The sequence below is a fragment of the Fusarium keratoplasticum genome, chromosome 3 (assembly GCF_025433545.1).
Source record: "Fusarium keratoplasticum isolate Fu6.1 chromosome 3, whole genome shotgun sequence".
Taxonomy (NCBI): domain Eukaryota; kingdom Fungi; phylum Ascomycota; class Sordariomycetes; order Hypocreales; family Nectriaceae; genus Fusarium; species Fusarium keratoplasticum.
Genome location: NC_070531.1, coordinates 3,501,467 through 3,529,193, shown reverse-complemented (window position 1 = coordinate 3,529,193; position 27,727 = coordinate 3,501,467). Strand labels below are relative to the sequence as shown.

At 54.0% G+C, this 27,727-nt stretch overlaps 4 protein-coding genes across 4 annotated transcripts; 1 reads left to right on the top strand and 3 right to left on the bottom strand.

Moving 5' to 3' along the window:
- Nucleotides 1-7,558: 7,558 nt before the first annotated feature.
- Nucleotides 7,559-10,578, bottom strand: NCS57_00442000 (SMP-LTD domain-containing protein; the record flags this gene model as incomplete). The annotated part of the gene is made up of 2 exons (XM_053054381.1): nucleotides 7,559-10,034; nucleotides 10,094-10,578. 2 exons carry the CDS (start codon nucleotides 10,576-10,578, stop codon nucleotides 7,559-7,561), a joined length of 2,961 nt encoding a protein of 986 aa, XP_052916541.1.
- A 1,497-nt stretch (nucleotides 10,579-12,075) lies between these two features.
- Nucleotides 12,076-18,581, bottom strand: NCS57_00441900 (PH domain-containing protein; the record flags this gene model as incomplete). Its single annotated transcript, XM_053054380.1, has 3 exons — nucleotides 12,076-12,209; nucleotides 12,262-18,049; nucleotides 18,123-18,581. The coding sequence occupies 3 exons, from the start codon at nucleotides 18,579-18,581 to the stop codon at nucleotides 12,076-12,078; spliced, it is 6,381 nt and encodes a 2,126-aa protein (XP_052916540.1).
- Nucleotides 18,582-23,646: 5,065 nt separating this feature from the next.
- NCS57_00441800 (uncharacterized protein) lies at nucleotides 23,647-24,653 on the bottom strand (the record flags this gene model as incomplete). The annotated part of the gene is made up of 2 exons (XM_053054379.1): nucleotides 23,647-24,284; nucleotides 24,350-24,653. The coding sequence occupies 2 exons, from the start codon at nucleotides 24,651-24,653 to the stop codon at nucleotides 23,647-23,649; spliced, it is 942 nt and encodes a 313-aa protein (XP_052916539.1).
- Nucleotides 24,654-26,135: 1,482 nt separating this feature from the next.
- Nucleotides 26,136-27,128, top strand: NCS57_00441700 (Pre-mRNA-splicing factor CWC24; the record flags this gene model as incomplete). Its single annotated transcript, XM_053054378.1, has 1 exon — nucleotides 26,136-27,128. One exon carries the CDS (start codon nucleotides 26,136-26,138, stop codon nucleotides 27,126-27,128), a length of 993 nt encoding a protein of 330 aa, XP_052916538.1.
- Between the last annotated feature and the right edge of the window lie 599 nt (nucleotides 27,129-27,727).

Below are 27,727 nucleotides of genomic sequence, written 5' to 3'. Positions count from 1 at the left end.
GTTGCGCGGCGGTTTGAGATTATTCCAAGTAAGCTTGAATTCTAGCTCACAGCCGTCACCGTCTGATCGACGCAAGATAAGAGTCTCGCAGGCGGCATTTACGTACGTGCAACGCAAATCGCATGGGAATTGATTAACAACAATTTGAGACCCAGGGATACGCCTGGGGCGTGTCGGAGTCAAACTATCGGTCTGTCTCTGCCTCCTGGCCTCAGTAACAAGCGCAGTCTCCACGTCACCTTGAAACGCTTCTTGTCATTTCAATAAGGCGGCCAGCAAAGTGAGGATCATCATCAATATTACCGCCGAATTCAAAGGCGAAGGACACGAAGCAAAACAGGGTCGCACCCCAGGTCTAACCTGTCTGCACTGTCCGGCTCTGGAGAATCGGCCAAAGTCCCTTGTTGCCAAGCCTGTCGGTCTTTCCCCCTGTTCTGGTGGCCCTGGTTGGTTGGACTCCGAGATCTCGGCTGCTCCAGCAGCAAATCCAGGGACTCCTCGGTGGCCGTTTGGCTCTGCAGACCGCGGTTGCTTCTGAGCCTCCGGCGCCGGTCTTGGGACACTGGGAAAAGATGCCAGTCTATTCCCGCCCACCTTGGATCTTGACCGAGTGCATCGTCCAGCACCCACGGCGCCTCGAGCGGCTGTTTCTTGGTGTTTAAAGCGGTCTCGTGGGCTAACATCGTGTACGAAAAAGGCTCCCCAGAGCCGGTCCGGTGCGGGATCTCCATTCCACACCCACCCTAACCCACACCCAGCCAAGCCATCTTCTCGCCTCTGCAGGGCAGGGATGGAGGACACGGGTGCGAGTGCGTCATATGCGCCCCGGAGAGACCAGGGGTTGAGATGATCCCTGAATAACCCGTGGCACGGTCCCCAGTCTTTTGTGTGTCTCACTCACACTCTCGACCATCGATTGGCGGTTGCCCTTTTTCATGTGCCTGCTCTGAACGCTCATCAACCACCCATCATGGGCCGTCCAAGAAACGGAGTCGAGCACGGGTTGAGTTAAACAGAGGGATCGACGACGGTTTCTAAATTAACAACATCTCCACTGGGCCGTGTCAAGTGAATTGATCAAAGTCTTGTCCTCGAATACCCCCGACAAACAAATGTCTCACCGCAATGGCTGCTATACCGATTTTCATTGCCGGTTAGCTCTGCCAGGTCACTCGGCCCAGGGCCAACAAAGCGTCATGACGAGGCTGTTGAGATCACCGACAGTTGTCAACAGCAATAGCATCCGCCTTACAGTTGGGTGTGGGGATTAAAGAATGACTTATTAGTGCTGTCGTCTAGGGTTCTCCCGTCCTTTCCGTTTTGCCAAAGAATACAGTGCGCAACGGGCATTGCCTCGCTCATCCATTTGAGGTCCGGCATGGCAGTTTGGGTTACGGTGTCGCGACATGCTTGGCAGAATTTGGTAAGGATGGGACACGCTAGTTGGACGGGCTCTGCCACACCGTTGTTCGGTGAGTTGTTCATTCTGCCCTCACCTGAAGGTTGATGGTGATCTGCCGCCATGTGCCTCGCAAATCATTATCCGTGCTGGGCTGACAGGGGATCAGAGTCAGGCCGAGAACATGAGAATTTAAAAATGCCAAGAACATCAGGAGGTTATCAGGAGCAGCAACAGCAACAATATCTCAGTCAGTGATGGACGCGTGGAGGTGCAGCACAGAGTCGTCGGCCCGGTATCACCTCTCCCTCCGATGAGACATGGACGTTGAGGATGAGGCGGGCGATACGGGTACTCGCAGCCTTCATGTAAGGTACACCTTGGTTACCTTGGTCTGCAAGGAAAGACACACCAAGTCTCGCCGATTCTTCACCTCGTCTCGAGACGGCCGGCCAGACATGCGTGGCGTCTGTCAACCAGGGCTCAATGCTGCCAAGTCGTGAAACATGTCCATCATTCAAGTGGTGACGGGACATGATGAACTGCTCAACAAGTTGCAGTGAGAGGCAATCATGGCCAAGAACGGGCTCCCAAGACTTTTCCAAGACTTCCAAGACTTCCAAGACTTACACAAGAACTCATCGACGGCGCTACGACATGGACCCAAGACAGAGAAATGTTCCCCCACGCTCGATTGCTTCATCCCCAAAAGATTCGACTGGCTCGCTTCCGGCAAGTCACATCCTCTCCACCCAAACTGCTACCGCTCTCTTAGAGGTCTGATGCATGATGCAGTCAAACGGGTTTCCAACGCGGAAATGAAGAGCTCTTGGTATGTGTATGCATGCTGCAAGCGCAACTGCGTCTCCCACCCAGGCGCTGTCCCATGACTGCCCTGTCGACGGGGCTTGGCTTTTGACTGAGTGGTCATCGCTAGGGTCGCTGCTCATTCAAATCTCACTTGAATGGTGTTGGGAGCATCGCATAACCAGGCAGAGCATCCCTCAGACGCGAAACATGGCACCACCAGAACTGGCCCACGGATATGCCGTGATATCCAGTGCGCCCAATGGATCAGATATGGTTCGGAAGAGGCGCTCTGAGTTCTCCAATGGAGCCTCCTGGAGCCTCTCAGGATCCCTAAAAAACCTCGTGGCGTCTCCCCTGGTTGGAGATCTGGATGCGGCCTTCGGCTCCGGCTTCCTTGGCCCGTTTGTCCGCAAATCTCGATGGATCATGGAAAAGAAAGTTCAGCTACGTATCAAACGTCCAACAGTGGCGGATAAGACATCTGGTCGCTTCAGGGTTGACAGACATGGGAGCACCTGAGAATAGCCTCAAGTGGTCCGAGCAACCAGCTTTCAAGATCTGGGCAAATGCCGGATCTCGCCACACCTTCTTTGACCTCCCTCCCCGTGTGGTGCTACACCCAAGACGGCAACGGCCAGGTCGAGGTCTTGATGAAAAGAAAATTCTTCAAGCTAACAGCAGCACTCGTCAAGCCTGTGAAGCTGATGCTGATGCTGGGCGACGACGGGATGGTCTGAGGTTGGATCTGGTAGTGGGAGGGAGTGTGCGTCTGCGTCTGCGTCTGCGATACCACGGTCGCCATCGTCGGCGCCGCCCGTAACTATCGTCTCTTAGTGTCGGATCTGTCGATGTGGGCACGTCAAGGGAAGCGCTGCATGTTATGGCGTGCATCAGGAGCAGGAGCAGCGACGGCAGCCATACACTCATTCACTGAATGGTGCACTGCATCGCATCGACCGTTTGCGAGCGGCTTGTGATGTCTCATGTTCCAAACGACGTCTCGAAAGAGCATATCTCAATGTCGAACAAGATGGATTGCAGAGAAGCTGCATCAGGTGATAGCATCTCGGCGACAGACTCCGACTACTGCAAGCTCAGCTCACCTGGCTGAGGAGACAGGCAGATGGACAGGGTGCGTGCCATGATGCACAGGTCGGTACGGTGCGGTGCTGCTCGACTGGGCGGTCATGGTCATCTTGGCGAACCCTGGGCAACGAAGCCCACGATGTTCGAGACTCGAGACCCGCCTTGGCCGCTTACAGCGCTGCGGGACCTGATACCGGCCATCACCTCTCAGGAGCGAGCGCCTATCGAGGAGGACGTAATGAAGGCTGGAGGGAGGGGAGACCAGTCAGGGCATGCGAGGGCCGGTAGCCAGTCAGTGGTTGCGGCGCGGCGGCGCTTGGGGGACAGAAAATGCCTCACCAAACAACGACGAGGCGCACCGTACGGCACCGGCACCGCACACAGCGCGACACCGACGGCTGTCCGCGGATACTTGCTCGACAGGGCAAGTTTATCCAGGCTGCTGGATACGCTACTGTCCTTGCAAGTGATCCATCCATGGATATCGGTCCCAACAAGGCCTGGCTGGACGAAGAGAAGAGGGCCCATCCCGGTCATGGTCACGGTGGCGTCATGTGTCTCGGCATGTTTCCCGTGCTCGACGACTCAAGATGCTCTCAGCTCTGTGCTGTATCAAACAGGCACAGGCTCTCTCTACCTTGGATAAGCGCGCCTGTCAACCACGGACTGGACAGGTGCCGGTGCGGGAGCGGCATGTCTCCAGATGAGGCACCCTATCGTCATGAGACGAGTGACATGACGACTCATGGGATACCGGATCGGGATATATCTCACGCTGAATCAACCAGACGACAAGTAACAATTCGAAAGGATGCACACGCCATGTCACCCGGTGTCCCAGGTCGTCGGTTGACCTTGATGGAGTGCTGCAGTTGTGTTTTGCCTGTCCGTCAGTCAGTCAAGCTTTGCCTCGGCGGGCCAAGCTTCCATCTGTCCCTTTTGGAAAGAAAGAAAAAGCCAAACCGCAAACTCAATCCTGGCATGCGTCTTATCTAACCGACAAGATTGGGCACAACGCAGCGCTTGATGATTCATGGCCCCTCCAATACTTTGTCTGCATCGACCACGCCCAGCTCTTGGCCGCCACAAGTCGTCGGCTTGGCCGCACGACGAACCACGAGCTTGTTGATCAAGCTTATTTCAGGACGAGTTATCTTGGCACTGGGGGCCAAGAGACGAACTATTGTGGTGGAGCATCTAGACGAGAGAAAACAAGCTCCGAGAGTGCGCCCAGGTTGCATTGGCGAGGAGAACACGCACATGGCATCGAGTCTTGGTGTTGCCAGGATGGACTTTGTTGAGAAGAGGGGGTTGCAGCGAAACGAGAGAACAAGGGACAAGAAGAGGGTGAATGCCAGCAACAAGCAGCAACAAGCAGCAACCAGCAACCAAGCAAGCCCCCCCTCCGTTTTCCCCCGCTACCCCATATTCTTGGCGGAGACATGCTGCAGAGAGGCTTGCAATCTGGGGAATAACACGACTCACGATGGAGTCTTGTACGTAAAAGCCACTGGTCGAGAGCCCGGCGAGGGAGGTTAGGGGACCCCTTGAACGCCTCCTGCTTCTGGCCATCAGCATGGCTCAGTACAGCTCAGCTCAGCGCCGGGTACCTGGGCTGCATATCGCAGTCTCAGGGAGGGAGAGACTGTGTCGCAAGTCGGTCCCTGCGCATCGCATCCTTTGACCTCCCATGCTGACTTGACACACACATACTCCTCATGATGGCCCAATGGGCTCCCCGCGGTGATTTTTGCCCCCCGGCGATTGTTTCCTACATGGGCCCCCAACGGCACTCACAAGGTTAGGTTAGCCCTACCGCCTCCGGCTTCAACTCCCACTTGTCCGTTATTGAAGACCGAGGATATCGATGTGATGCGATGCGATGCGATGCAGCCTTTAGGGACCAACAGCATCCCCATGGGGCAACGGCATGGGGGACGTCATGATCGACTCATGTCCTAGGTGCACGCCCGGCTGTTGATTGAATCTACATTGCCCAGAGTTGACGATGTCTTCATTTGCCGGTCTATCCAGAGACTTGATGGCAGCAGCAAAGGCATCGTCTCAGACCGCAAGTTGGGGGGTTTCTTGTCTAGTGATCAGCCGTGACATAGAGCCGTGATATCCTCTGCCTTATCTACGATGGGCCCTCAAAGAAGCATGCAGGTCATGCTCATTCGGTTCTCACGCATATACTCCAGCTCGGCTCTACGGAGCCATCACGATCATCATCTCGTTGTTTCAATGAGGGGAAGAATGTGGCATCGGGATACCATCCGAGAGCACCCTCGGCTTACACTGCACACCACGACCGGCATGTGTGCTTGCGCTCACGATGCCAGTCGGGCACTGACCAGGCTGCCATGAGTGTCATGAGTCTCGTCGATTTGTCCCGCGGCATTGAGCATTATGAAGCTCGCAGGGGTTGACATAGGATTGCCTCAGCCCCCAAACCTCACCTAGGCTCACCCTGAAGATTCGGTCCAGACACTCGGGCGTTGCTCTCGGTCTGAGTGGATGTAATCAACCTCCAACGGGGCGATCAAACGGACAGTGTCTGGGTATCAATGCATCCCAAGACGCGAAGCTGGGAGAGGACTGCAGCTGCAGCAACATGTTTGTCCTCAGCGGCACGGCCTTGCAAGCATTGAAGGCGTTGTCTCGTCCCACCTGTGAACCCATGAAGAAGAGCAGCCTCGGGCGAAGTTGGAGTGCAGTCATCGATCCTTGCATGAGAACATGTTTGAGCCTTTATTCACGGACTGTCGGTTGCCTTAGTGTCATCACTATCCTTTCAAGTCCTATATTCCAGGGTTAATATTGGTCATTCTGCTGTCGAGAGGTGCCTGCCCCGGGCATATCAAGTTGGTCGTCGGGATGTATGAAGTACCTATCCCCGCTTCTTCCTGCCCCTTCACATTCTTGTTCCTGAAGCAACTCACCAAGGTAGTCCCGAGCTATCAGTGGCCTAGGGGACATTATCTCCACTTTGTTCCTACAGAGATGTGATTCTCTCAGTCATGTGCCCCATCGCCGGATCAAGCTCACTCAGGGGCATTGAAATCAACTCTGACTAGATCATCCATTGAGCCATTTAGTGTGCCATCGTTACCAGGCCAAGGCTGTCACCGCCTTCTCTCTGATGCTGGTGACATGGTCAGCGTTCGCTCTAGACCGCTGTCGAGACCTTGGGCGGGCGGCGTACAGATGATGTATTGTGCTGAGCCCCTGACACTATTCCATGTTTACGCGCTGGATGCTGCACGAGGAGTCACGCGAGGAGCGAAAATTTGGCCCATCCCTCTCGAGCTCCTTGGCGCATATTCATGGCCAATATCTTGGCGTAAAGATTCGACTAATAGTCGAAAACGGCTTGCTTTTCTCTGGTGATCCCTTTCCCTTGCCCCAAGAATGCTGTTTGCACCGGCATGAAGAGATTACTATTACTGCTAGCACCTGGTCTAAACTTGGGAAGGAATGTAAGTCGACCTCTCTGGGGTAGCCCAAGAGGACCGGATCACTGCCCTGGGCCAGAACGCTCAAGTGACAGTCGACGACCACTAGGATTTGCATAGTGAGGGTTACAAAGACACCCCTGAACTGGATGAGGAGAAGACTGTGGATGCTATGAGGGCTGCTATGGAGCAGTGCTCGGTTCGGGCCTTGGATTGGGAAGCCATTGCTGCTGCCGTCAATGTTCCCCAACGAAGGAAGACATGGCCGATATGCTATCACTAACTCCAACTAACCTGCTGTCAGATCTGGACACCGTCCACAACCTGATAGTGAAACATTGATGCTGATGAGAGGTGGTCAACAATAACCACAGTGATGTACCAAACATCTACCCCGACGAGCAATTCAGCATCTCACTTAGTCTTTGAGACCTAAGGTTGTGTCCTCAAGACGTACGTCCCTTCTCTAGCCTGGCTTCGAGGTGGTTTGTATGTGTTGTTACCCTTGATCATCTCACCCGAGTTGCCAGTCACCAAGAAGATACGATCATTCATCAGCATTGTAAACAGAGTTCTGATATTGAGGACAATACTACTCAATGCACTCAGGTATATCCGCTGTCTGAAGCAGCAGCAAACCATCCCTCTCCATACATATAAAACGCCTAATTACTCCCATCAAGAAGAAAAGAAGAATTGAGTTTGCTTCGTCGGGACTGCTTGTGAACCCGAGCGAGCCCGTGTATCCCAAAAACGCCTAACCATCCCCCATCCCCTTCTTTGTTACTAAAAGTTGTTGTGTTTGGTATTACTTGACTTCCTGTGACACGGGAAGTTGTACAGGATCGTTAATCTCCATGTCTAGGGCGTCCTTGTCCAACCATCCCGAGTAGTCGTCATCGTCGTCGGCCGCGGCCGAGGCGGCGGGTAGTGCCTCTATCGGGCTGACCGAACTGCCGTCATCCTTCACTATGGAGGACTCGGGGGTCAGTGTTGAAGGTTGTTGAGAAGTTGCTGTGCTGTTCGCCATGGTCTGCTCGCCACTTGATGCCCAGGGTTGACGGTTAGAGTGGTCCTCTGCTGACGGTGTTGTCGGTTGAGAGTCGTCGGGGGCAGCGACGACAAGCATATTCTGGCCGATATCCGGCTCTGGTGCATGGCTCTGCCTGCGTCGACCGCGTTGGTGCAGCGTAGGAGGAAGTGCAGGGCGATGCTCGTTGTGATGCTCATGGTGGTGCTCATGATGGTTCTCGTGGTGATGTTCGTGATGATGTTCATGGTGCGTGTCCAGAGACTCGGCAGAACCATGAGAAGGAACGGGCTTCCTTGCCGGAACATTGACAGGGGGGCCTATCCGTGTCATGCCGTTCGTAGGCTTCGGAAGGGGTGTTCCAGGGGGAGGCAGTGGTTGGCCTCTCCCCATGGGCTGGCTGAGATCAAGGTGGTTTGCTTGTTCTGCCTGTCTTCGTGCCTCCTTGTGCCGTTGGTAGGCATTCCAGCCCCATTGTTTGGCTTGCATGGCAGCGTTGGAGACAGCAGCTAGAGTTGTCTGCTTCTGGCCCTGCTCGTGAGGTCCATCACCGTGGGTCGGCTCATCAGACTCTTGCAGCTCTGTGTTTCCTCGCCGCATGAAGAAGTTGCGTCCCAAGGAGCCTGTCTGGCTCTTGATTGACTCCTTGATCGATGCTGCTGAGGATCCCGTTCCCTTTTCGTCTGAAAGAGACGCTGACCCAGTCGATGAGGTCGTATTACGACGCCCTGTCGCAACCGGTGTCTTTTGGCTATCCTCTGACACCTCGCCTAGGGGGGTGTCCTTTGCTGATGACGAGGAGCGGCTGGATCGCTGAGACGCAGCTGAGGATTTCGGAGGCGAATCTGTAGAAGGTGGTGGTTTCGGGGAAGCATCTTGTGAGCGCGATTGCAAAGCAGCCATGTAGTTCGTTGCATGATCGGGTGGCGAGGACGGCTTGAAAATTTCGGCATGGGCAGCATCTGTTCCCACGATAGGTTCCATAGACTTGGTGATCTTGGGGGCAAGGATAGGGCTAGCACTTGCTCCCTTGGAGTCGACACTCGTTGAGGATGCAGATGCCGCTGGGTTGTTGCCCGTCTTGTTCAGCTTCCGGCCAAACAGACCGGTGGGTGTTGGAGGAGATTCCATGACGGGTATGGTATAGCTCTTCTCCATAGGACGAGTCTCTTCTGTCATATCCGGTTCACCATCAAGGCGGTTCACAGCCCCAACGTCTCCTGCCGTCGCCGCTATGCTCTCAGCATCATCAGACGGGACTGTGGCATCATCTCCCTCAAAGATGCCTCCTCGCCACTGCTTGTGTTCCGTCTTAAAGAAGGGCATGTCGTCCCAAAAAGGCAACACAACCGTCTCGGCGATGACTTCCTTGATTCGATTCTCAATCTGGCGGAGAATAACGGTATAAGTGATTTGTCTGGTGCTCACAATTGGCTCAATGTCCATCTCCATCTTGGGCATGGACTGAAAAGTGAGCCAGACACGGTTACTAGGTGGAGGTTTAATCTTGAAGAGCATATGGCCCTCGGCTCTCTTGAGGACAACCGCAAGAACGAGGTTGACCTCTCGAGCCTTGAACCTGGTTCCAAGATCAATCTTGGCCGTCGCTGCCACCTCAATGCGAGCGTTGCCCGAGTACTTGACGTCGGCCTCGACGACGCACTCTCCTTCAACGGTGAGGTCTTTGAGTTTCAGGTTGGTAAAGTATGGCGCCGCATCGCCCGTGTGGATCCCCTGAATGGCAATGTTGGTGAGGAATGCGGGCCGTTTAACCCGGGAAATCTTCTTTGTGAGCTTCTCACGTATGAAGCTCTCGAGGTCGCGCGTCTTGTGAATGCCCAGGAAAACCCGTCCAAGCATCGCATTCACCCATCTCGAGTGAATATTCTCTTCAGTCGAGTGGAGTTTCTGGACCAGGGAGATGATATTCTTGACGTCAAAGTGCAGAGGCTGGGGCACCTGAGTGTCCGTGCCAAAAGTCTGTTCTTGATTCTTGAGCAGGGCAAAGTAAAAGTCCTCCTTGGCTGAGCAGTTCTCGGAAAAGAGATAAAACGGCTTCGAGACCTGGCTATCGGGGCCCAGGTCTGCACCGCCCTGTCTTCGGGACAGGCGGATGGCGTTGCGCTTGATGAATAGTTCGCCCTCGGGGGTGTTATCGCCACCCGAGTATATGCTAATCTCGTGGTGCGCAAGTGATATAACATGTCGAACCTCGACTTGCTCTTCATCGTCAAATAGCATCAGGTGGCCGTGTCTAGATATCATCATCGGTCAGCAATGGTGAATGCGGGGCCGGATAAGCTCGACACAAACCTCAGGACCACGTAAAAGACGTTGCCAGCGTTCTTGGGCCGCTGACTCGACCCGTTCCCATTGTTATCCAGGGGTCCCGGAGTGGGTTTCCTTTCAAAGATGCTCCGATACATCGTCTGATAGACACTGGGACTTGGAGAGGCCACGGTAGTCGAACCGACCGGGGTAGAGCGTTCGATGGGCTTTGCGTTGATGCCCATGGGTGTGTACTCTCTGCAGACGGCAAAGAAGCCAGCAGCTACGTCGAGGTCGTTTGCGTGCGCTCGGGTCTCGTCCTTGTGCGCCTTCTTTGCAGCGTCGAGGGCGGTTGTATCGTCGCCCTGGTGGACGATGTCGGCGTAGCCGCTCGTTTCTTCGGGGATGTCGGCATCGCTGCGGATGGGGGACGAGTAGAAGCCGTATGCGAGAACGGACAGGACGACGAGAGGAACAAAAGTGACTCCGCCGAGTAGGTAGGCCACGAGGAGAGACGTGAAGCCAGCCATGGCTCCGGATTCCGAAGGCCGGAGGTGAACGGATGGAGGGAGGCTAGGCGCGGCGGTATAGAGGGGCACTGCAGCCTCGACTCCTTCCTAGCTAAAGGGATCGGCGAGGAATCGGCATCGGAGGTGTCATGGACGTCGCAAAGGAGAGGTAAGAAAAGGAAGGAAAAAAGACAGTCGGTGTTGTTTTCGAGGACCGTTGGGGGAGGCGGCTGATGGATGGTGGACGGAAGGTTATACGCGGAATTACTTGATAGGCTGGCAAGAGTGTAAGTGACACCCACACACGGCTTCTGCTCGAAGCTAGCTACCCTTACCTGCCGAGTAGCTCCCAGCTGCCTACGTCATGTGATGAGCCCACTGGCTGACAGTCTCTCGTGCCCACCGTTCGAGACCCGCCTGTTTTTTGGTGGTTGCTTCAGTGGGGAATCAGATGCACGTTCATCTGTACTAGAGAGCCTCATTTCAGCAAGCAGTAAACTATTTGCAGGGGCAAAGAGTCGAGAGACGTATGTTTTTCTCGTGTCAAGATTCGCCGAGAGAGTTTGGCAGGAGGAAAAGCTTGTCAGTCAAGGATAGCACTCATCGATCAATCATACCACAACACAACACCCCAGACAGAAACAACATGCAACAGTCTAAAACGAAATCTCATTCAGTCGTGAATAGGTAATACTCCTCCTAGCAACAACTTCTTCATCCCATCCATCATCTATCTGCAAGTCTGTCCTGCTCTTCACGACCCCTGAACCACCCGCGTCTATGCAGAGTCGGCTCAGGGGCCCTCCGTGATACCATCCGGCATCGAGAACATTGCGCAATCTGGTCCAAAGATAGAAATGTCGAACAGCTGGCGCCTTCTAATCCGAAAACACGCCAGCCTCAAAAACATTACAACATTCGGCTCGTACAGAAACAAGGCGCCGCGGTGCATGTCAGGTGTGCTCGTCAACCATAATTGACACAGCCCCTGCATCGCATCGCAAAAAATACAAACTCCTGCAAGTCCCCCAGCTTCCCATGCGCTGATCCGGTCAAGAGTAGTAGTGGTGGTAGTGGTGTAATAAAGCAAACTATCGTGCTGTGTGTGTATGCTTCAATGGCTTTTTATGGTTCTGTTTTTTGTGTTTTTCGTCTCCTCCATTTCGTGTGTCGATTGGTAGGATTAAGTTTGTGTGCGTAAAGAATTAAAGGAAAAAAGGAAGAAAAAAAACAAAGCAAGGGAAAATCTGGCAAGTCGTAGCCATAGGCATGGCTGAGGTGGGCTGATTATAGTCTTCAGAAACTACATGAGCTGTGATCCCGGGTTCATTTCGAGGATACAGCAGCGTTTTGATAACAGAGTCAAGAAAATCGTGAGTGTCGTCAACGTCCGTGAGGATATTTGGTCGTAACAGTTGGTAGTGTGTAAAGTAGTCTAGCGAGAGACGTGGTGGCACAATTTGTTGCCATGAATACAAAGGTAAAAATGCTCGAGTTGATTGATTTGTTCGCCCTGGCTTACGCTCGAGAGCGAAGAGACGCCATTGTCGTGTGGGACGCCATTAGTCCCTGGTGCGAGTGTGTGTGGTTGTTACCGTGTCGGCCTCGCTTAGAAAAGTGATGGTGGTGAAGTGTTCCAACGTCATGCTTGCCTATAGTCGCATTAGAATCTCAATCTTTGCATGGGCAGGTTGTCTTGCTTACCATCGCAGCACGCTCGGACGTTCTCGAGGCGGTCAGCTTCTCTATCCTGCCGCTCAATAATCTCCCTCACATCCTCAGCGCTGTCGTGCGCCTCACTAGCTTCATAAATGTTCACGTTCTGCGCACTAGCCCCTCGTCCACGCCGGCTCGAGAACGTCCCAGAGAGTTGGCTGCCTTTCCAGTAGCCGCTGAGTTTGCTCAGCGTTCCATTAGGTCGCTGTGGCTGTGCCTTGGGTGTCAAGGTCGGGATGTTCATCGACACACCCACGGCCGGTGACTCGTTGCGGGTCGTCCGCGAGTTGTAAGACGACAAGGAAGCCGGCACTCCTGGTCGGGTTCCGTTCACAGCACGTTGCCCAAACTGAGGGTTGAACTCGTCCACATCTTCGCGAGTAAAGTTCTCCGCCATATCCTCAGTATCAGCTTGAACATCGTCGTTGGTTCGGAGAAGTAGGTAGGAGAGGGCGTTGAACCAGGTCTCGTGTCGCTGGCCTGTCGTGCAAGTGAACTTGATGGTCCTTCCAGGCGAGATGATAACCAAGCTCTTGCGGTGCAGTCCTGGAGGCATGGGGTTGTCGTCAGTAACGACACGCACCGCCTCGATAGGAACACTCTTGGCCTTCAACTCTGCCCGCCCAGCACTTGAGGGGTCCCGTTCGCTCCAGTACAGAGTCCTGGTATAAGGGTGCACCCAGAAGTAACGGCGATGTCGGTTCTCCGACATGCCTCCGCGGCCAGTCTTGCGTGTGTACTTCCAGAGATACTCGCCGATCATGGTCTGGGTGATAGCCTGGATCATGCGGGGATCAGTATTGGGACCGAAGCCGCTGGGATCAATGCCAAGTTCGCCGGGGCGCATATTGAATCGAGAATCGAGCTCCGAGGCAAACGAAGACTGAGAAGACTTTCGCGATGCATCAGTGAGCTTAGCAGGTGATTGTCTTCCAAGGTCGCCGTATCCACCACCGTTGCGAACAACATGAGGGGTAGGAGTGGCGCGAGCGGACATGGGCGAGGTAGGTCTCTGACCAGGTGTGCTTGGTCGCTGCTTGAGGGCAGACGCTGGCCAGAGAGGCGGTCCCATATTGCTCTGGTTACCTTGAGATGAGCCAGATCGCGCGGCCTCGATGACTTGGCGGTGGTTCGCAGGCAGAGGAGGAGCATCGTGGAGGGATGCCCTGCCACTTCTAGCGCTACCAGGCCTTCGGATAGAGCTAGTGTCAAAGACATCGTCACCCTCCAAGCCCCGTCGGATGGGGCTCTCGAAGCTATCCCTTGATCGGCGGATTCTGACTGTACCCGTAGTGCCAGCGGTTCCAGGGGTACCGGGACTGGCGAGTGACAGGCTCTTGTCAAGGCCAAAGACGGGCTGAGCTCTAGCCTTGAACATGGCATCGATGGCCTCAGCCGTCAGCGCGGTCTGCGCACCTTGGTCACTGGTCGGGACCAGAGACTTCCGTGTAGGGCTACCGTTCAAGTTGGCAGGGATCTCCCTCAGGGGTCGCTGAGAATCAGGTGTCTCAGGCTCGGGAGTGTCAGCAGGAGATTGGCTTGTCTCATCTTCAGCAATCAGAGAATCTTGGTCCATCTCCCGGCCAAGGGGCGATCCAGTCTTGTTCTTGGGTGTCTCGGGCATATCTCTCTCCCTGAAGGGAGAGTTCATGTCGCGAGGAAGGATGAAGCCGTCTCTCTTGGGGGTTCGGGGTGAAACCGGAATAGTCTCAACCGACTCGATCGACGAGAATCCAAACACTGGTACCTTGGGCGTCTCCACGACCGGGCTGATAGGCTCCACTCCTTCGGTAGCGATGGAAGACATGACAAGAGTGGGAGGAGTCGGGACAGGCTCAAGAACAGGCTGGACGTTCTCAGAAGCAATCGCAGACAAACCAAGGGATGGAGCAGGCTCAGAGACGGGCTCGACATGTTGTGTAGATAGATCAGAGTAGCCCAGCTTGACAGGGGTTGGCTGAGGCTCCTCCCTTGGCTCGCAGTTTTCGGCATAAATGGACGAGAGGTGCAAGGATGGCGGAGGAACCACCTTCTCGAGCTCCTTGACCGGTTCGATAGACTCCGCAGAAATCGACGACAGAGCCAGGTCGGGAGCAGGAAGGGCAACAGGTTCGACGTGTTCTCCCTGGATGTTGGAAATGCTGAGCTGAGGGACAACCGGTTCCGGAACGGGCTCAGCGATCGGCTCAACATGTTCACCTGAGATGGATGACAAGCTGAGTTCAGGTGCACGCTCAGCAATAGGCTCGACCTGCTGTCCAGAGATAGTTGACAGGCTAAGCTCGGGAAGAGGTTCAATGACTGGCTCAACATGCTCGCCCTTAATCGTCGAGATCGTGAGATCGGGGATGGCCGGCTCAGGCTCAGCGATGGGCTCAACATGCTGACCAGAAATGGTCGACAGGCTGAGTTCAGGGGCACGCTCGACAACAGGCTCGACGTGTTCTCGGGAAATGGTGGACAAGCTAAGTTGGGGCATTGGCTGCACGACAGGCTCGACATGTTCGCCACGAATAGTCGAGACGGTGAGCTGGGGGACAATCGGCTCAGGGACAGGTTCCGCGATAGGCTCGACAGACTCTCCCTTGATGGTAGAGATGGCAAGTTCCGGTGCCTTGGTAGCGACAGGCTCAACCTGCTCTCCCTGGATCGTAGAGAAGCTCAGTTCCGGAGCTGGAGGTGGGGAAGGGATAATCATCGCAGGAATGACAGGCTCCGGCTCTGGTTCCGCCACAGGCTCGACATGTTCACCTCTGATCGCAGACATGCTAAGATCAGGAGATCGCTGGGCAATAGGCTCGATATGCTCGCCTTGGATGGCAGACATAGCGAGCTCGGGGGCCTTGCTAGCGATGGGCTCAACATGCTCGCCCACAATCTCAGACATGGAGAGTGCTGGGGGTGGCGGGATGAACATGACTGGCTCAACAGGAGGCTCAGCAATTGGCTCAACCGACTCAGTTGAGATGATGGAGAGGCTCAGAGCGGGAGGTGGCACCTCAGGCTCGGCGATTGGCTCGACCGACTCCGACATAACCGTTGTCATTGTGAGTTCTGGCAAGGGCACCTCTGGCTCTGCCACAGGTTCAAGCTCTTGAGCCATGATTGTAGCCAAGGACAAGTCTGGCAGAGGAACCTCGGGCTCCGCGATAGGCTCAACTTGCTCGGTGACGATGCTTGTCAGGGAGAGCTCGGGAGGGGGTATTTCGGGTTCAGCAATAGGCTCGACATGCTCAGTCACGATTGCCGTAAGGGACAAGTCAGGAAGAGGCGCCTCCGGTTCGGCAATGGGCTCAACCTGCTCATTGATGATGGTTGTGAAGGAGAGCTCTGGAACAGGTGTTTCAGGCTCAGCAATGGGTTCAACTTGTTCAGTGATGATTGTTGTAAGAGACAAGTCGGGGAGAGGTTCTTCAGGCTCAGCCCGGGGAGTGAGATCCTCGGCCTTGATTGACGAGAAGCTGAGGGTAGGGAGAGGGCTCTCAGGTTCGGGTAAGGGGTCGATGCTCTGGTTCGAGAGGGGAGTGAAGGTCAGAGCTGGTGGTGTAGGAGGTACCTCGACCTCTTCTCGTGGCTCGATATCCTCCGAGGCGATCGAGGACATGCTCAAAGTCGGGGGTAGGATGGGCGGTAGCATGGTCGGGGGAGCAGGGAACAGAGCCAGTTTCTCCTCCATATCAGGATCGTGCTGCGCCCCGGCATCGCTGTAGGACATGGAGACAGGGCGCGAGTTCTCAAGATGATCCTCATGGGTCCAAGATATAACACTGCGGACTTCGGAGTGATCGACCACGGACCCCAAGGATGTAGGGCGGGGGACTACCACGACGCTAACAGGAGAAGCGGGAATGGACTCTTCATCTTCCGTCATGACCCCGGTGGTGACCATTCGCGGGGTTTCGGCCCCCTCAAACCTGGTCAAGATATTAATGGGGTCAGTCATGCTGCCGCTGTCAACCATGATGACCTTGGGCAACGGTGGCACTGCAGGTTGCGGTGATGGTCCTCGGCCCATAGAGGCGGGTGTACCAGAGCGAGCGCGTCTGCGACTGGGTGTACCTGGCTCAAGCGACTCGTCGTCACTACCGTCAAAGTCTTGAAGCTCAGCAAAGAGGCTCTGGCCAGTGGCTTGAGGTGTTCCACCACGGCTGCTGGCAAAGCTGGCCGGGCTGCTTTGGAATGGCGGCTCTTCGCTGGCCTGTCTCGAAATGCGGTGGAAGAAAGGCTCCTCGCTAGCTTGTCTGGAAGCACGGTGGTAGAGCGGCTCTTGACTCGCTTGTCTCGAGGCGCGATGGAAGATGCTGCGGTTCATGCGGAAACGAGTGCTCTTCTGGGATCCGATAGTGCTTGTAGGCGTCCGGAGATGGTAGGCGAAGTCGTCTTCATCAGCCGAAGTCGATGCGGTGCTGTGGAACGAGTGTCTACTGGCATGTCGAGAGAGGCCGGAGGGCAAACTCGGGGGCTTCTTCATCTTACCAAAGCCTCGAGTTGTGCCCTCCGTCTCTGTCTCGCCGTCACTTCCCGACATCTGCTCATTGACGGTCTGGAAATCTTCCGTCTCGGTGGCCCGCTCATTGGCTGTCTCAAAGGCAGACTCGCTGGCTTCATTGGCAGTGTCGAAATGGTCGTCATTATCGGCAGACTCGATGCTAGGGAGGATGGTGTGGCTGCTGGTGCTCATAGGAGAAACAGAAGGGCGAGGAGAGGCATGAGAGAGAGAGCCGCGAGGAGAGACATCGTGCTGGTCTTCCCACTCACCATCGTCAGCGATAACCTCCTGCCGACTGGAGCGGAAAGATCCAAGCAGGCGCGGCGGCTTCTTAAACTCCTTGGAATCCGGCTTTCGGGATCGTCGATGAGGCTTGTGCTCAGTGGCGTCGTTTCTGGCCTTTTCAAGATCGTCACGGAGGTCCTGGATGATACGTCGGAGTTCCAGTTTCTCGGTCTTCTCACGATGGAGCAGACTCCTCTGGCTCTGGATGGTGCGCTGGGCGTGGTGGAGTGAAGACTTGACTGTCTCGGTCTCAAGAATAGCATGGCGAGGGGTTCCCTTGACAGGAGACTGAGGCGGCGAGTGATCAGGAGTGATGTGGTCAGCAGCGGATTCAAAGTCATCGTCACTGGGGCGCGCGTTAGGCTCCAGCTCCGTGACTCTGCTTCGTTGCGTAGAGAAGGCCCTGGCGAGCTCTTGGTTCTGACCGGTCAAGTCGTCGATCCGACGCTGCATGGCCGCGCGTTCACCCTCTGCCATAGCAATGTTTCGCTTGACAGCTCCAATTTCAGTGTCGTGTTGCTTGACAGCAGCGGCGTGTTGGTCGATGAGTCTGGCGTGGTGCAATTTGACCTCGTCAAGCTCGCGTTGTGCTGTAACCTTTTCGGTCTTGATGACATTGAGAGCCTGAGCAAGCTTCTTCTCGCGGTCTGCGGACTCCTTCTGTTGAGCCGACAGTTCCTGTAGCTTAGTCTCCAGATTCCAGTTCTCCTCCTTGTATCGGTTCTCACTCTCGTCAAGGGTCTTGACTCGTTGTTGGAAGGCTTCGCATTCGATTTCAAGTCTGGACTTGTCGGCCTTGAGGTCCTTGGTCTCTTCATCTCGCTCGGCGAGCAGCGCTTGCAAGTTGCGGACCTGGGCGATGAGGGAGGTGCTGATTTCGGCGGCGAACTCGATGTCGTGGACGCGATTGGAGGGCTGGTTTCGAATCTTTCGATTCGGAACACTGAGCTTGGTGGGGGACCCTGTCGCTTGACTCTCAAACTTGGATGGGCTGACTGACCGCTATAGAGAAGAAAAGTAATGTCAGTTAGCTGTGCCACGTAGCAGGGAAACCAGGGATGCGAAAGCGACATACTCTGCCGCCCCTGCTCTCGGGCGCAAAGGGGGAGCTCGGATTAGCTTCATTGCTGGGGACCCTCTGTTTAGGCAGAAAAGCCCGTGCAGACTCCCTGGCCAAGCTGTTGTACTCCTTCTCAATGTCGACGAGCTTCTTGCGGAGCTCCGGGTTCAGTTCTCCCTCGGTTTGCAACTTCTCGACCTCCTGGAGCTGCTCGGTGAGGGCTTTGCGCTGGGACACGAGCGCGGTGCCCAGCTTTCCGGCCTCCTCCAGACGTCGCTCGGTTTCGGCGAGATGGGCCTCGAGGGCGCGCTTTGCGGATCTGGGCGAGGCGGCGGGACCGGCGATGAAGAGGTCATGGTCAAAGGTGGAATATCGATGGTGGGTGGGCGCGGGCGTGCTGGCGACGAAGGGATCGGATTGCGCTGCGCCAGGAGCGGGCAGGCTTGGCTTGTCCGAAGCCAGCGATGAGGCCATGATTGCTCTGGGGCAATTTGACCCTCGTCAGGGTAAGCAAAGCTTCCTCAGACTCGCCTTGAAACCATCAAGAGATCGGACGGACGACGTAGCAGGCCCGTCGCGGGGGGAGATGGTTGTGGGAGGGTCAAACGTGTTTGTGTTGTTGTTCAAAGCTGAGGTTAACGGGGTACCTTTTGCTAAGTACCTGCCCAACCCAACCAGAGCGAGATTGATTAGAGCTGGCGTGTGCAGTGCCGCAGACGTGACCAGTGAGATTGCAGCAAAGAGAGTTGGCTGCAGGGAGAGTGAGGGAGCGTGAGATTGGAACTAGAGAGCAGACCCGGCTGCAAGAAAAAAGAAAGACTTTCCCACAGAAAACGAGGCAGGGCTGAAGAAAACGAACAACCGGTCAATGTGTGCAGTGCAGGCGCGAAAAAGAGGCCGACAATTACGAAAGATGGACCAAAGAATGAGTGTGAAGGATTGAGCGAACAATGCCAGAGTCGTCGCGTCGTAGGTAGTCGACAGAAAGAAATGCCGAGGCCGTGTGCGTCTAATGGCGGGCTGTTGACGCACCCTGTCGTCTGCGAGTGATTCCAGGTACCGTACGGCAGGGCACAGTAGGCAAATGATTTATTACACTGCAGCACGCAGGCAGGCGGGCGGTCGTACCAAGGCCAACAGTGGAGCGAACGAGCGGCCCCCTGGTCCTCCAAGTGTCGCAGGACTGGCAGCGATATTTCAGGCCGCTGGCTGCTGGAATGTGCCTCCGAGACTTATGCGACAGTGACCTTGTTGATCATTCCCAATCCAATTGGAATTCGGCGCTTCGAGGGAACTCTAACGGCCGGAAGCGTTTGGGCGATGGACGGAGGCTGGTGCTGGAGGGTGGGCGCTGCAACCAAATGAGCGACCACAGATACGGCAGCGACGTGAACGGTCGACGAACGGCGAGGTCCCGTGGGAAGGAAGACGGAAGAGAAGTGAGGAGAAGAGAGAGATTGAGAGATTGTACCTGAATCTCAGGTGGAGTCTCTTTTCCAGGAGAAGGAAGACGTCTCTCTCTGTCCAGAATCGACTGGGGTGGATCGTCCGATTTCAAGGGCGGGCGGTGACGTGCGGTGGTGGACGTGTGGAATTAGGTCGCCCTTGGAGAAAAAGGGATTGACCAAAGTAAAAGCAGCCAGAAAGGAAAAAAGACGGCTCAGAAGAGAAAAAAGGATAATGAGGGACAGTACGTAGGTGCACTAGGTCGGAGAGAGGCGATTCGCAGTCTTCCTCAAGACAGAGCTGGAGAGAAGAAGAAGAAAGGAGATGGCAGGGCCGAGGTTGACGAAATGAGCCGCTGCACAATATGACCCCTCATAAGACGACGTCGAGGAAAGGACCCAGAAGGAATCGACTATCAAGGAATGGACGGTCCAGAGAAGGAACCTAGTGATGCGCAAAGTCGGTCCTTGGGGAGCCGAGGGGACGAGGATGCAAAGTGATTGGCAAAGGGCATCCAGAGTTAGACGCGCTCCCTTCGTGCCTCCGGTCCGGCAGTGGCCTATCGCCCTTCGATATGCTGTGTTGGTTAGTATTAGGAGGGAGTTGGTGGTGGTAGCACCGAGTCTAAAGGAGCGTAGACAAGAAAAGAAAGGGTCGGGAGGATGGAAGAGGAATTAGGAAGAGGCTTCGGTAATAATGTAAGGAGAGGGGGGAGATGGAGAGCTGAAAGTGAAGCTGAGGACGTACGTTTCGTTACTCTCGCTCTTGGTTCCTTATTTTCTCTCCTCGTTCAATGACGACGGGGTCAAGCAGCAGAAACAGCAGGGAACCAGGTCCAACCTGTGGGCTGTGCGTCGAGCTGCCTTGCACTGAAGCTGAAGAAGCTACCGACTCGTCACTACGAAAATGCTCCAGACCCTGTCCGTGGTGGATATGGCCCGGTCTGCACGGTACCTGATGATTTCCGCTTTTCCCTCCCTTCCCCTGCGCTTCGCTCTGTGTACCTGCGTCAAGCCGCGTGCCGAGATGCACGAGAGCACCAGTCGGGCAGGGCAGGGCAGATGGAACAGGGCAGGGTCACTACCTTTCTCCTGCTAGTGAGTGCCCCTGCTGACGGCAGGTCCTTTTTTCGTCTCTGGGCTGGCTGAGGAGCTGCTCAAACTGGGAATGAGGAGTCTTATTGACTGGGATGAGCGTGGAGTCGTGGTGGAACGTGGAGAGTGGGACGTCGGGGTGGGATAGACATGGACTCGCAACGCCGACCGACACTTTGATGTAGCCAGGTACGCGGAAGAAGAAGAAGTGATTCACTTTTGACTCTCCTGTGCATTTATTGACATGCCCTCATGTCTTACATAGTCCATCCGGCCTTGTCCCAGTCGCTGATGTGTGTGTTATTCCATTCTTGTCATGCCGCAAGGACCACGATAGGATCCGTGAAGCGGCTTCGAGAAGGGGTCATACGGGGATGCGCTAATTGGGCCATTGACTGACGTGGGTAAGGGAATTGTCAAGGCAAGGCGACAAGCCGCTGCCCTCATCCCAGCTTGTCCCAGGCCGTGTGATTTGTCTCGTCCCCTGGCCGAGAGCCGGGGGCGAGCGAGGTATGGATGAAGGATCAATTGTGATTCCCACTGGCTGCATATCGAAATGCTGAATTCGACCAATGCAGCATGACGGCGAACCTTGTCAACATGGACACATCACATCACTCGATACCTCAGCACTGTTCATAATCTTGTTCCTGCGTCTCCCACTGCTTCCGGCCTTGACTATCGGCCTCCACCGCCGTAACGCCGGCCGTGATAGGTTCAGGTGCCCCTGCAGTCCAAGTCCAGGCCTCGCCGAGAGTACGGGGGCTGAAGTCGTGAGGAGGCTACCTTTTTTTCCCTTCTTAGCCGCCGTTTGATGACGGCGCAGCGCCATAGCCTCTGGCACATGCCATAGGCTGAGCTTCCAGCCCTTCTGGTGAGCCGCGCGAAGCTTGAGTGTGACCGCCACCCACCGGCTCCGCAAAGAGGCAGATGACCTCTTCTCACGGACGCATTGAAGACTGTAAAGTTTTGGGCGTCGAGTTTGGCTTTCTTTTTGCTTGTTCGCATCAATTGGGCGTTGCTGAATCAATTACCGAAGCCTGACATGGGATAGCTGGGCTGGGCTGGGCTGGGTTCATGCAAACAACGATGACGCATTGTGCAAAGTATAAAAACATAAACAAACAACACAACAACACGGCACAGCATTACATTGCAATGTTGACTTTTGGTTGGTGACGACGCCAGTAACGCGGGTGCAGCACTAGATATGTATGGCCGGACGTGTCGTCCATTGTTTTTCTAGCGTCACATTCCGTCATGACCAAGAAAACGAAAAACACAGCCCTTCTGTCAATGGCCTGGGCTCCGCATTAACACCCTCATTCATCTCATTTCTCATCCAAGGTTGTGCCTGAACAAGGGTCGAAGCTCCGGCCAATTACGTTTAGCAACCCCAGCCTAGTCCTTGAAGTGCCCGTGTAGGGGTAGATGGTGGGGTGGACTGCCATCCGAGCTGTTGCGTGTGTGTGTTTTTTTCCCATGTTTTCCTTCGTCAGAGATGATCAGATCTGTGGTTCCGAATCGATCGAGACCGTGTCCAAAAATAAGTAGCAGAATCGGGTTTGCCTAGCTCTTGTTTGGAGTACATTCTTTGCAGTCCACGCCTGGAGCAAGGTATCGTATTTCACCCCGGCCAATTGCAGCTCTGGGGTCCAACCTTGGGACCAGTCTCCCACAAACACGTCACACGTGAGTTCCCATCCCAATATCGCTTCCATGCACTTGTGCGAGATCCGATCGTGCGTCTCTGCACCTGAAAGGAGATGCTGGGGTTTGTGCATGGCTTGGTCATCATCAGCTTATTCCAAGCATCAACTGCAAAGGGGGCCGCCAGTGGAAAGGTATCAGCACAGCCTACCACCAGCTTCACTTCTAGTTTGACCAGGGGGAGGCGCTCTTTTCTTTCAACCCCCCATCAAAGCACGACCACAACGAAAAACGACTTCAGTTTCACGGGTTGAAGCCGTCAACTCTCCCGTCACTGACCTAACACCAACTCTTACACTCAGCAGAATTGCATCTCTGAGGATAGCCTAAGATAGAATAAAGCTTATGTACTAATAGTAGGCAAAGGATTGTATCTTTATATAATATAAAATAAGAATAGTCATAGGATTTGAGAGTGGTTAGGGGTGCTTTGCTATTCTGCTATCTCGTTTCTTTCTCAGGTAGTCAACATGTCTCGTCCGTCGCCCCAGTTCTCCCCGTCATCCCAATCGCTCCCGTCAACCTCGCCGTCCCGATCAAACCAGAAGTGAGGCTAGTGATTGAGTGAGGTTGGTTTTGAGTTGACTCGACACAATGAGGATTAGTAACTTTGTGATCCAAGGGGCAGTTTGTTCGCCCCTGGATATCTTCCACGTCCTTTGGGGGTAACGGATTTTGGCTGAGCTTCCGCCTGTCGCATTGGGGAAGATGTGTGTACCTATAGGTTCCTAAAACGATGTAAACATCGGGATCACGAGCCTTGCTTAAGACTTTTCAAGGTGAGGGAAGATACACCAGATCCAGCCCCCAGTGGCGGAGGAGTCAAGCATTCTTGAGCGGGATTCTTCATATTCATTGCCAATAGGTCAACGATAATGAGACAGCGGCCGACCTTTATAACATCTACGACCGTGGTTCAAATTATCACCTACGTCTAAAGAGGGAGGGGAAAGCGCAATACAGGACAATCAGCGAGAGGGTTCGTAGCCTTCGGAAAGGCGCAACTATCATAAATTGCAAGAGCACTAGGAGTAGCAAAGATAACATCCGTAACGCCACCTCAGCAAATACGTTCCATGAAGATGGCTTCTCGTCCAACAAAGTCGGTGATATAGTCGTCAGCTTGAACGCCGTGTCTTTCCCCTGTCTAGTCTATTTCCTAACCAGCATGCCAATCGGCAGTCTCCTCGATATCTTCATGTTTCTCATCTGAAGAATTATCATCGTCCGAGATTCATTGCTCTTGGTCAAGCTGGAAGAATTCGACATCCTCGTCATCACCGTCGTCCTCATCGTGCACACCATCCCAGTCCGTCCCCGTCATACACAGAAGACATTTTAGCGCCAGCGATTGCTGCAACTCGGTGAAGATCCCACTGCAGCTCTAGCATATCCCAATCTGGCAGATCAGCTGGATTTTCAGCGCGAATAGTGACGATATGCCCCGTCTTGAAACTCAGCCACCCTCTCCAATCCGCACACCCGTCACCCCATGTCTTGGTGTTCTCCGCGTCCAGGCCAGCGTGGTGAAGGGGGTTGTCATAGAAATAGGAATTGAAGTTCCTGAATGCCGAGGGCTTCAACAAGTGAAGCTGAAGTCGCCTTTCGTTGGGGTCGACACTTCTAAGAGGCTTGAAGGCAATGCGCGCATTGAAAAATAAGGACTGGGATGTCCAGCCTAGTGAGATGTGGTTCTGCGGAGACTCGACAAGGTCGGGATTGGTGAATGTGGCTATCCATGAGGCAGCCTTTTCTCCCCAAAACGCCTCCAGGATCGATTGGAGACGATGAATTTCATGTTGGCCATTGTAGATAAGCGGGAAAAGGCGCAAAGTATCCACACGGCGTGAGCTTCCATCAAGGATGCAAGTCGCTGTATTTTCTTTATCAGTCCAGGGAATGGTGTCCATGCGGTCTCCTATAACATCTATCATCGTTGTTTAGTCAGTGTCTACCTATGTACGGCGAAGGAAGAGAAAGTGTTTAACGTACAGCTCTGGATTGCCGTGAGGCTATCCTTATTCAATCTTGTCATGACACCGTCGAAAAAGACGTCGGGGGCCTTCTTACAGGACTGGAGCAGGTCTTGGAGTATCTCTAGGGGCGCAACCATCAAGATTCCAGTGGCGATAGGCGTGAAGTAGCGAACGGGTATCCTGGACCGCCTGAGTTGATCCCATTCTGTAATTAGGACTTCTCTCGCGGCGAAGTCGGTGATATAGTTGCCGATTTCGGTTTCGATGCGATCTGTTGAGCCATCAACATCGTTGGGCGCTGTCCGCAGAGGGAGAGCCATGGTTGGGTCGTATAAGACAGTGACTTGAAAAGAATCAGCTTATCATCTTCCTGAGAGTAACAATGATGATATGATGAGATGGGGAAGGGCTTGAGGGTGGCCTTGGAGTCGTGAGACTACTGGGAGTCACTTTGGATCCAGTACAGCCTCGCCAACTAGAGGCCAGCTTCTCTAGGGCAGCGCAACGCCTCCTGAATATATGACCACGGTAGTTTCAGCACATTGTAGGAGTATGGCATCGTGAGTTTGTACTGATTCATTGCCTGGCTTGTGTCATTGGGTGGGAAAAAGCACCTACCTATTGATTGGGGCAGCTATCTTGTGTGTTGTTGGTGCTACTGTTGCTGCTGGTGTCGCCTCTGGTGGCAGCACTGCTGGAAAAGCGGCCGCTTTTATGATTCTTGATGAATTAAGCTTTGTTGAGGTAGAGTATTCACGTGGGTGCATCTGTAAAGCATGTTTGATGTTGCCTCTTTGCAAGCATGATGACTGTGTGTGTTGATGACAACTGTATTTATCTAGAAATGTGACATTGAGCTTGGGTCCACAGTATTGCCTTCACTTGACAGATATCGAGCCTTCGTTGATGCTGACTCTTCATAAGAAGCGGTTGACCTGCCTGAGTGCAATGAATAATTCGGGTTGTTTGTTGTATTGTCACCAGCATTTTCTTGTGCAAGATCCAATCAGACGTCTCTGCAGCTCATGGCTTGATAAAAATGGGGTGCATCAGGCAAGCCCCATTTTGACTGACCTATTTTTAGACACGGCCTTGTTCAATTCGGTGACCACGGATCTTATCTTCTCTGGGGAAGGAAAACCATGGGGGAAACATGTATTCTCAAGTTTATAGCACCTCGGATGGCGATTCTCAGCCTGCAGGTTACCATGATATGCCGGATTAAGCAGAGGAGGCAACACGATGCAGTGGTGAGGCCTCCCTGTCTAACTAGAAGACATGGCATTGATCCCTCCAAGGCATCGGAAACGTGTCATTCTATAAACAAGACTTCTCCAATACCCTTATTTGCATTTCTGCCGAGAAGCATCCGTGCCGGCCTTTTTTAACGATTGGGTTTCGGTGCCATCATATGTTGATAACCGTCAACTTGGTCGGTACGTCTGTCGACATCCGCCACCGTGATCAGGAGCAAAAACCATTGTTACACCAATGGTCGCCAATACCAGATGAAATGACGCCAGGAACACCACATCAATAGACGAATGTAGTACAAACACTCAAAGAAGCCATGATCTCGTGAATCAATATCGAAGCGAGGACAAAAATGAGAACTTCACGATTCAACAAGCCGTTACAGGGTAGCAAAGTCCAAACGCGTCCCCACAACCCCCCGCGTCTCCTTCCGCGAAATCACCACCAAGTCACATGACAGTTTCTAGATTCCTCCGTGAAAGTTGATTTCCAATTGTCGATCGCATTCATAACCCAGCCGTCAACACAACCCGAAAAAAACCACAACCATGGCCGATTCAAACACAGAAACCGCGGCGCCTGTCGCCGTGTTCAAGAAGCGAGGCGCAAAGGGCAAGGCGAACCTGCGAAAACGGCCGGCGACGCCACCTCCTGCAGACAGCGACGACAGCGACTATTCATCCTCGGAAGACGAGTCGGGCCAGCGCGTCAAGCGGCGCAAGAAGACTGTCACCGTCACAGCTTCCTCCAAGGACACTGCGACTAGGGAAAAGGAGTTGACGGCGACGGTATATGCTGCAGATCGGAGTGTGCCAATCACGAGTACCAACGACGCCACAAAACACAGCAACTGGTACGACGAAGACTCCAAGGATGCGCTTTCAGCCAAGAACCTCCTGGGCTCAACAAGATCAACCACGAAAGACTCTCAACCCGATGGAACATACAAGGGACTTTCGAATCAAACATCATTCATTCAAAAGAACCCCGATGCCCCCACCAGAACCAAAGGTCCGATGAAGGCGCCAACCAACATCCGAACGGTCACGGTCATGGACTTCAAACCAGACATCTGCAAAGACTACAAACAGACGGGTTTCTGTGGGTATGGCGATGCGTGCATCTACCTTCATGATCGAACGGACGTCAAGCAAGGATGGCAGCTGGATCGAGAGTGGGAGACCGTCACGAAGGGGAAGAAAAACTTGGGTGGCACCGTGGTTGCGAGCGCCAACCGCGACAAGAAGGAGGAAGTCGACGAAGACGAGGCAGAAGTCGCCATGCTCGAAAAGATTCCATTTGCGTGTATAATATGCAAGGAATCATACAGGGAGCCCATTGTGACGAGGTGTGGCCATTATTTCTGTGAGCCATGTGCTCTCAAGAGATACAGGAAAGACCCGACATGCGCCGCGTGTGGGGCAGGGACAAATGGAGTTTTCAACTCGGCAAAGAAGTTGAAAAAGCTGCTGGAGAAGAAGAGGGAGCGCGAAGAGAAGAAGAAGCGAGAGGCAGAGGAGGCCGGGGAGGAGGAGGCATGAAGCAGAATCAAGGGGCTTCATGAGGCTGATGAGATGGAATCGCAGAGTAGAGGGATATGAACGCCATTGATGGGACAAAAAAGATACCACGGCGCTTTGAATAATGAATATAAGCCATTTCTAAAACCCTAGACTCACTACCATATTGAACCATTTCCTCTCGTGATCTAAACACCCGACTTCATTCCCATCATTGCATCAAGAGCCTCTGTCGCACGTGAGCGAGATTTGGAGTATGACGTGCGTCGCGCACCATGATAAGATAAGCCAGGCACTCAACAGCAAGGCCCGCCTCTGACTGGATGATCTGCAGTGCAGCCAATGAGGGGTCCAGGCACCCCACCATTAAGCCACCACCGCCTCCATGTGATCGCTTCATCACTTTGTGAATGTGCCGTTAAGTTACAAACCACAGTCATTGCCTTTTTTTTCTCTAGGCTTCTTTCTATCAGTCATACCCAAGGCAACCGTTGACAGAACCTAAAGCTGTCAACATCTGGGATCAACTTTGATCTCCTTACTTTCATCTCGCATCGTCGACTTGAAGCTTTCACGAAGCTCCGACCCCGCATCTTCCACCGCTGCCGGTACTTGTCTCT